We start from the raw sequence: 8,762 nt of genomic DNA, 5'->3' as shown, positions 1-8,762 counted from the left end.
GTGATCTCACTTAGAATCTTTAATTCCCACTTGTGTTTGTCTTCATTAGGACATGATGTTTTCTTCAAGATCACAGTGGACCAAAATGTTAGGCCAATGAATCTTTTGAGTGACATATACTAGATAAATACAGCATCCAATAGGGCGTGGTCTATTGCTTCACAATAATGGATAAAATATGGAGTAATTTAAGCCAAATGTCGTCATAGAAAGCACTATAAACTAAGAAAAAGAATACTCAAATATGTAGTTGTATTAATGAAACAATAATTTGGTACAAATGGCATCATGTGCTTTGCACATATTGTTACATCAAATCTTAATAATAACTTACAAATGCATAAAAAAATTGCAACAAATTCCAAAATTTTTTACAAGGAATAAAGCAACAAAGAATGACCTTTACAAAAGAGCTACCAAATCAACTCTTATGGCCTCCCCTGTTTCTATTACTCTTACCTTTTTTTAACAAATACTCTACTAGATTTTTTAACATCCAAGCCTTGTAGCATTCAAATTATGCTTTAGCTTGGCCTTAAATTGCACTTTTTTAACCTTTTTTAACAAATACTCTACTAGTTTTTAACATCCAAGCCATGTAGCATTTCAAATTATGCTTTAACTTGGCTCTTAAATTGCACTTTTTACTGTCTCACCCATAACGAATTCTGCACTTTTCATACTCCATGCACTCATTTGTGAAATCTCAACACTTTGAGTCCCGTTGTTAAAAGCGAAAAGATGAGCATCTTCATAGTTCACGAACTTAGGGTAAGTTCGACTTGTGATGCATGTTTTCCCCTCTGCTCCAAAACTTTCGATAATCGAGTGATCAATCTATAAACATACAAGTACAAAATTTATAATTAAGGTTGTCAAAATCAAATTCTCAGTACAAATTTAACTTAAGATTACTTACCAAGTTTCTAAGCGAGATCTCACTGGCTCGAGGATCAACATCAACAAACGCTCCAAAACTAGTTTTGTCGATGCTGTTTCTAACTGTAGACCTTTTAAAAACAAACAAACAAACGATTAATTATTGAAAGTAAATACAAACAAACGATTAGTTATTGAAAGTTAGAAATTTCAGATTGGACGAAAGATCAAAACGAACCTGCTAAGATCACTACACATAAGCACGACATATCGTCCATTATTGTTTTGGTACACCCTAAAGAAGATTGCGGTTTGTTCGTCCAAATCTTTAGAAGCCATAGCTAACAAACCGAAAGGACCAAATGCACCCTTGCTCGATGCACCCCTTTCGGTACAAAGTGCTTGTGGATCAACTGAAGACGTATCCAACACCTCTGCCTCGTCCAAATTCTCCAATTTAAACGAAATGATCACATCCGCCTGAAAACATTCGTTACAACCATTAGCAAATCTCCAACGACACAACTTATACTAAACAAGGTACACATTTTAATGCACAAAGTACAAACCTGAGCAGCAGTAACACCCTTGATTTCAATAACAGAGCCCGGTTTCATGTTCTTATTCTCTATCTTCACTTCATTTTCACGAAGCCCCTCGATTTCCTCAACCGGCCATTGAATCAACTGCCTTCCCGTTCTATCGATCCATAACGCCCTAGGAAACGACTGCATAATAAAACATATAAAAAACATGTCATTAGTAACCGATACAACACTAAGATGCAATGACCTAACCGAGTTATCCCGTAACCATTTCTGACACTTTTACCCCAAGTATAATTAATTACGGAGTAATAACTATAAATACAATACGATACAATACAATTAGTTAGTTACCTGAAGACCAGCCCATCCTTTTTCATAATCATCTTCTTGAGAATCCGATTCAGGAATCCAACCCCACAAAACTCTCCGATTTTTCGCATCATCGAAAAACGACTTAGACGCATAAAAGTTTCCATAATCATATCGCAAATCCAACGAGCTACCACTCAAACTCAGCCCATTTTGTGGCAAAAAGTTCTCACGTTCAGGACTATAAGTCCCAATAGTATACCAATCATGCCCTCGAAACCCTGCTTTCATTACATGCACAACACTTCCACTATACGTCGACGTATCAAGTCCGTTTGTACTATTCAACGGCACCGGAAAAAAGTCCGGACATTCCCAAGTTCCGGTACCGTCCGCCGCCGCCAACGGTTGTTCATACCGAACCCAATTTTCAAAATCCTTACTTTGGTACAAAAACGCCATGCCGTTGTTATTACGGTCACCGCCGACAACTATCCGCCATATGTTGTCGGGTCCGAGCCAGGCGGTACTAGGATCACGGAAACAGTCGTCGTTGACGCCGTCAGGTGGGGTTATGATTGGGTTTTTTGGGTATTTGACCCATTCACGGAGAAACGGGTCGGACAGGTTTTTGGGTCGGGCGAGGTCTTGGACTTGACGGGAGGTTGAATCGGATCCTGTGTATAGCATCATGGGTATGTTACCGGGTAAGATTGTGGCGGACCCGGACCAACAGCTGTTGATATCAGCTTCTTGGGTCGGGTATATTGCTGGGTCGAGATGGATCCAGTTGACTAAGTCGTAGGAGACTGCATGGCCCCACACGATTGTACCGAATACTGGTGCTTCTGGATTGTATTGGTAGAAGAAATGGTATACTCCTTTGTACAACATTGGTCCTGTAATTTTACAAAACATAAATGACTATTATATCCTTGAAGTTTATAAAATAAAAAATATGTAATATTTGTCAAATAAGGTGAGACAAGTCTAGTTTGTGAGGTTGAAAAAACTGTAATTAATCTTATTTTTTGTGTATATAACAAACATATGAACATCTAATAAAACAGCCTTTTGTTTTTGTGTTTAAATAAGAAAAAAAGATGATGCTAGTTTTGTTTAGAAGAAGTCACTTTCTATTTTAATCAACTTGTTTTTAGCAAGGTATTTTATTTTATATAACGGTGTAGTAATTGTTTGACTTATTTCGGTTTAATTAGTTTATAGTTGAAAAAAATCATAAGTTTTGGTTGTAACATGTGTAAAATGAAAATATTGTATTCAAGGTTTTCTTGTTTTGTATGTTGTTGAAAAAACAAATAGTTGGTGAAATAAATAATAAATAAATAAAGATAGAGAAAAAGTAAATAGGAATTTTATCCCAAAACATCGAGATCAAAAGTAGTCGTGGGCGGTGGGAGGGAGTTTTTCCAACTTTCTTACGTATTGTGTGGGGCACTTGTCCAATATTTACTTTATCCGTTCAATTTAGATGAAAAACATGTTTTTTTTCAACAACTCATATTTTTAATTTTTTAGATATATTTGTGATCACGGTGGAAAATTCTTGTATTTTACGATGTCGATATTTTTGATGCTGATTTTAGTAATATTAGAAAGTGACATTGTCGATTGCTTTAAAACACAACCACCAATACTAACACTAAAAATGGATAAATAAAAAAAGATAAAAGCTCCAATACTAACACTAAAAATGGATAAATATAAAAAGATAAAAGCTCACCATTGGGATCTGCGAGATTTCAACCAATAATCATCCATTTCCATATACGTATCCATGTTGAACACATGAAAATAAAATAAATTAGCTACTAGAAATATATCACCTTCATACCGTAACGAGAAAACGGAGCAACACATATATTAAATAACAAAAATTGTCAAGTTTCGTATTTTTATTTTCATTTTAAACTACTAGTAACTAGTACTAGTAAATATAAATAATAATAATAATAATAATAATAATAATAATAATAATAATAATAATAATAATAAATAAGTAAATAATAGTAATTCTAATACTAATAATAAATATTGCAAGATAAGTCGTCATAGTACTAAAATATATTACCTTCGTAGCTGCAAGAGAAACGAGAAAAGGGAGCAACAAATATAATAAATGACAAAAATTGTCAAGTTTCGTATTTTTTATTTTCATTTTCATTTTAAAACTACTAGTAAACTAGTAAATAATAAATAAATAATACTAACGCTAATAATCAATATTGCAATATAAGTCGTCATGGTACTAAAATAACTCTGTTCATTTTTACATAACATATTATTTTTGATTAACTAAATGTCTAAAATCAATTTAACGATTCTTTAACAAAAAAAAAAAAAAAAAAAACATACCATTCATCCAATTACTCGGAGGTTGAAAATGGTAACCGGTTCGATACGGTTGTTCAATTTTTTGAGTTGGCAGAGATATAACATTTTTAAGATTCCGACTGGCCGCGTCACCGGGTCGGGTCTCATAAAGGAGACCAACAAAACATAATGTAAGAAACGAGGAAAAAAGATTGCGCATGATGTTGCCGTAGGTTTGTAATATCATTGAGTTTTAAGGTTGTAAAGAAGAGTGGATGTTGTGTTGTGTTATGAATTTGAGAATGGTCCAATTGGTTGCTTTTATAGACTTTGAGCTCAACAGTAACTGCCGAACTATTTTAATTATCACCCCCTCAAAAGTTTTTCTTTTACAATTTTCACCCATCTCACAACTTACTTTCGAATACTTTTTACGTGTCTCCCATCGTATATGAATTTTATATTTCACTGTATTTATAGGACCCAATTTTCTTGACTTTGAAATATCAAGCCGCCAAGCAACGGTTTAACAGTTGGAATGCTATTTTCTATTTATCCAATTTAAATATATTAATCTACATATGCAAAGCCTATTTACCCAATGTTATCCTTGAACTGAAGTATCCACCCATATCGCCTTTCGAATGACTGTCTCATTCCATTTTTGGTATAACTTCAAGCCTGGACCCGCTATACGATGTATTAGTAGAACCCCTGGGATACGACGCCTGTCCGAGTTTCCTCCAGAATAGTAGTTAGGGGCAGGTTATGCAACTACGGGAGGTGAACGCGTGGGTGGTTGAGTCCCCCTGAGTGATCCCAAACTGATGTCTAAAAAAAATATATGATCAAATAGCATAATCTAGTAAGCCATCACGACTAAGGAACTGTTAATACATGTAACCAATACACGTGAACAAAACTGATGACGTAGAATGACACTATGACACTTAACTAAAAAAGTTAACGACACTTTCTTTTTAATTGATATGTGTAAAAATAATTCATTAAATTTTGCAAAGTAAAATATGTTAAGTACAATAGAAAAAGTTAACGACACTTTCTTTTTAATACACTTTCTTTTGTATAAGTATATCTAATATCTATCGTATGTTTTTAGTTTTGTGTTTGTCTTAATAGAACATTAAACATTTTAGATATTTTGTAATATATATGTCCACTGCTACATTAATGCTATGTGTGTGTATTTTATTGATGCTCGTCGTGCTATTGCACTAATTATCTTCGAAAATAAGATACGGTTACTATGTAAAGAAATTCAAGTGAGAGATGTAGTACTTATATTTATATTTTTTTAAATGAAAAGAGGAATCCACATGAACAAAAAGAAGTCCAAAGTACTGTTGGGAGGGGACAACAACGGGTTGAAAATGCGATACTTACAAGAGGGAGCTTAAGTACGACGTTTGTATAGAAGTACAGGGGTGTAAAGTGAAATAAAATGACTCATCTTCCAGCAAGGCATCAACAAAAATAATAAGATAAGGTATTTGAGAGCCTAAAAGACACAATGATGATGTGGCATATAGCAAAATGGATCATGTACTATTGTTTTGTAGGGTAGCGTATACCAACTTTAATCCAAATGCTATGACTCACACTCTAATTAATCATAATCAGTTATCCGCAAAAATTAAGATTATAGAAAATTAGTCTCGTATATACAAAGTATTTCTGAATTCCAAGTACTACTAACTATCTACCTATATCTAAAAAGTAGAGTGGAAATGAATAGTCCTATTCATTTCTTCACTTTTCACAAACTTAACCCTTCAACTTTCATTAAAATATAAATCGAACCCCCCACTTTATACATATATTTTTCCCCACATTTCACAAGCTTAACCCCCTAACTTTTATTAAAATACAAATCGAACCCCTACTTTACTAACTTTTCTTTTTTTACTAATATTCAATTTTCACAAACTTAACCCCCTAACTTTATTAAAATACAAATCGAACCCCCAATTTATACGTAAAGTTTTTTCAAATTTCACAAACTTAACCCACTAACTTTTATTAAAATACAAATCGAACCCACACTTTACTAACTTTTTTTTTAAAATAAAACCCGAACGCTAAAAGAAGCAACTTTCACAAAAGGAACAACCCTTCAATGTTATGTCGAAAAAAAATTCTTTTTTACAAAATAGATCAAGACTTTATGAATAGTGCTATTCATTTTTCCACTTTTCACAAACTTAACCCCTTAACTTTCATTAAAATACAAATCGAACCCCTCACTTTATACGTATATTTTTCTCCAAATTTTACAAGCTTAACCACCTAACTTTTATTAAAATACAAATCGAACCCCCACTTTACTAACTTTTTTTTTACTAATATTCAATTTTCACAAACTTAACCCCCTAACTTTTATTAAAATACAAATCGAACCCCCACTTTATACGTAAAGTTTTTTCAAATTTCACAAACTTAACCCACTAACTTTTATTAAAATACAAATCGAACCCCCACTTTACTAACTTTTTTTTTAAAATAAAACCCGAACGCTAAAAGAAGCAACTTTCACAAAATGAACAACCCTTCAATGTTATGTCGAAAAAAAAATTCTTTTTTACAAAATAGATCAAGACTTTTTTTTTAACTCGCATTCAAAACGGAGCCCCCGGCGCGAAGCGAGGGCTCCACAACTAGTAATAACTAATTTATAATGCGATAACACATAATACATGCAGACTATGTTTGGTAGTAAGTTTTTTTAAGCTTTTAGTTTTTGTAAAAAAAACTTCTATTTAATAAAATATAGTTTAACTTAATTTAAATGAAAAAGCTTCTATTGAAAAAGCTTTTAGCTTTGGAGCTTATTGATAAATATCTATATCTAAGGGTGTTAAAAGACATGAATACCTTTTAAGCAATAAAAAAATGAAGTGAATAATGAAATGATACACACACACACACACACACACTCTCTCTATATATATATATATATATATATATATATATATATATATATATATATATATATATATATATATATATATATATATATATATATATATTGTAATACCTCGTCAGAATCTACTAACGGTGTATTAACTCTGCTCCCATAGTTAACGGTCATGCCTTCTATATGAGACGTTTCCTAAAAGTATTGGCATTAAGTTTCAAAAGAAAAGTCATTAAACATAGAAATAATTCTGAAAATAGTTGACATCCATGACCAACATAAGTAACTTAAAACTTTATGAAAGAAAATAATTTTGAATGCGAATAATAGTAGTTCTTGAAATAAGTCATGACGAAAAACATGTTGGACATCACTTCAGTACTAGCAGCAAACAAGCAAGACAACTTCAGTAAGCGGAAGCATTACCTTTAAGGACCTGAGATAAAAACATGCAAAAAGGTCAACGAAAACGTTGAGTGAATCTACAGGTTTAGTAAAGCATTTATCGTAAGTTAGATCACGAGATTTCTGAAAAACATCGTAAAAATAATACATTAGCATGAGCACTTGATTATAAGGCTTTAACCCTGCGGATAGCTAAAGCGCTACACGTCTTCCTTTTACCCTTTCTAAGCATATACCGATCAAGTGTACAAGTTACAACAGAATAAGCACCCCGTACGTTGAGGCGAGGTTTGTCAAATCTAACGGTACCGTCCCTATAAGTCGAGCTTACGTAAAGTAATTAATATAATCAAACTAAGGGATTTTTTAATCTGAACTCATATGTATATTATTTAGTTACTCGTGTCTAATATGTAAAACATTTGAAAAAGCATGTTATCTCATCTCATGTAAAAAGTAGTAGGGACTGTAGACTCACCTTAGCAAAAGCACTGAAAAATCTCTTAGTAAAGTCGGTACAGTAATCGAACAATCACGATCGAAAAACGCAACCTAGTCAAATAGGTCATCTTAAGTAAATACATAGGTCACACTATGTCAACCCATAGTGTACGCATAGTTCCAGTGCTCAGACTGACTCAATAAGCAAGTAAAAGTCAACTAATCCAAGCAAGTCAATAAAAGTCAAACTAAAAGTCAACTCGGTCAAAGTGGTCAACTAAAGTCAAACATCTCAGTAGGTCATGCAATCTTGGTCAACATATCAATCCTAAGTCAACTAACACGTTATAGCTCATAGTTCATCAATTTGCATGTACACAGTTTATCGCATGTCCTTGAAAATACGTACATCTTAGAAACAACGAGCACATTTCATAGCACATAAATCATGAAGACATGGAAAACTCCAGATCATAATTAGACTCAAAAAAGATTCCAAAAAGTCTTGTCAGGGTCTCATACGACGTCTACAAGTCGGGTTTCAGAAATGGTATAGTTACAGTTTACCAAATCAGTTTCTGCACGCGCATCAGTTTTAGAAAAATTCGCATTTAATTTAGAAAATAGCTTTTAACAAACGGCTAGTTGGAGCTTACTCCAGACACTCCAAAGTTTTAGTGGTAAAATATCCAAAGACTTTCATATATCCAATTTGTACAGTTTTACATATCTCTACAAACCATTCAGATTTAGACAACATTCAGACATGTCATTTGGTGATGCATATAACACATAGCAAGTCACATTTTCAGAAGCTAGCATGCAAATGAAATATGCTTAGGAACATATAAATAACAACATATCAGATGACCAAAGTCTCAAACAATTTCTAGTTCATGTAAGATCATTTA

At 33.0% G+C, this 8,762-nt stretch overlaps 1 protein-coding gene across 1 annotated transcript; it reads right to left on the bottom strand.

Annotated features, from left to right (window-relative positions):
• Positions 1-235: 235 nt before the first annotated feature.
• Positions 236-4,371, bottom strand: LOC139894383 (beta-fructofuranosidase, insoluble isoenzyme CWINV1-like). Its single transcript, XM_071877636.1, has 7 exons — positions 4,113-4,371; positions 3,481-3,489; positions 1,779-2,635; positions 1,449-1,607; positions 1,118-1,359; positions 920-1,010; positions 236-837 (listed from the first exon to the last, which is right to left on the bottom strand). Exons 1-7 carry the CDS (start codon positions 4,315-4,317, stop codon positions 631-633), a joined length of 1,770 nt encoding a protein of 589 aa, XP_071733737.1. The 5' UTR covers positions 4,318-4,371; the 3' UTR covers positions 236-630.
• Between the last annotated feature and the right edge of the window lie 4,391 nt (positions 4,372-8,762).

The sequence above is a fragment of the Rutidosis leptorrhynchoides genome, chromosome 2 (assembly GCF_046630445.1).
Source record: "Rutidosis leptorrhynchoides isolate AG116_Rl617_1_P2 chromosome 2, CSIRO_AGI_Rlap_v1, whole genome shotgun sequence".
NCBI classification, from domain to species: Eukaryota; Viridiplantae; Streptophyta; class Magnoliopsida; order Asterales; family Asteraceae; genus Rutidosis; species Rutidosis leptorrhynchoides.
This window is presented reverse-complemented; position numbering and strand designations above follow the sequence as displayed.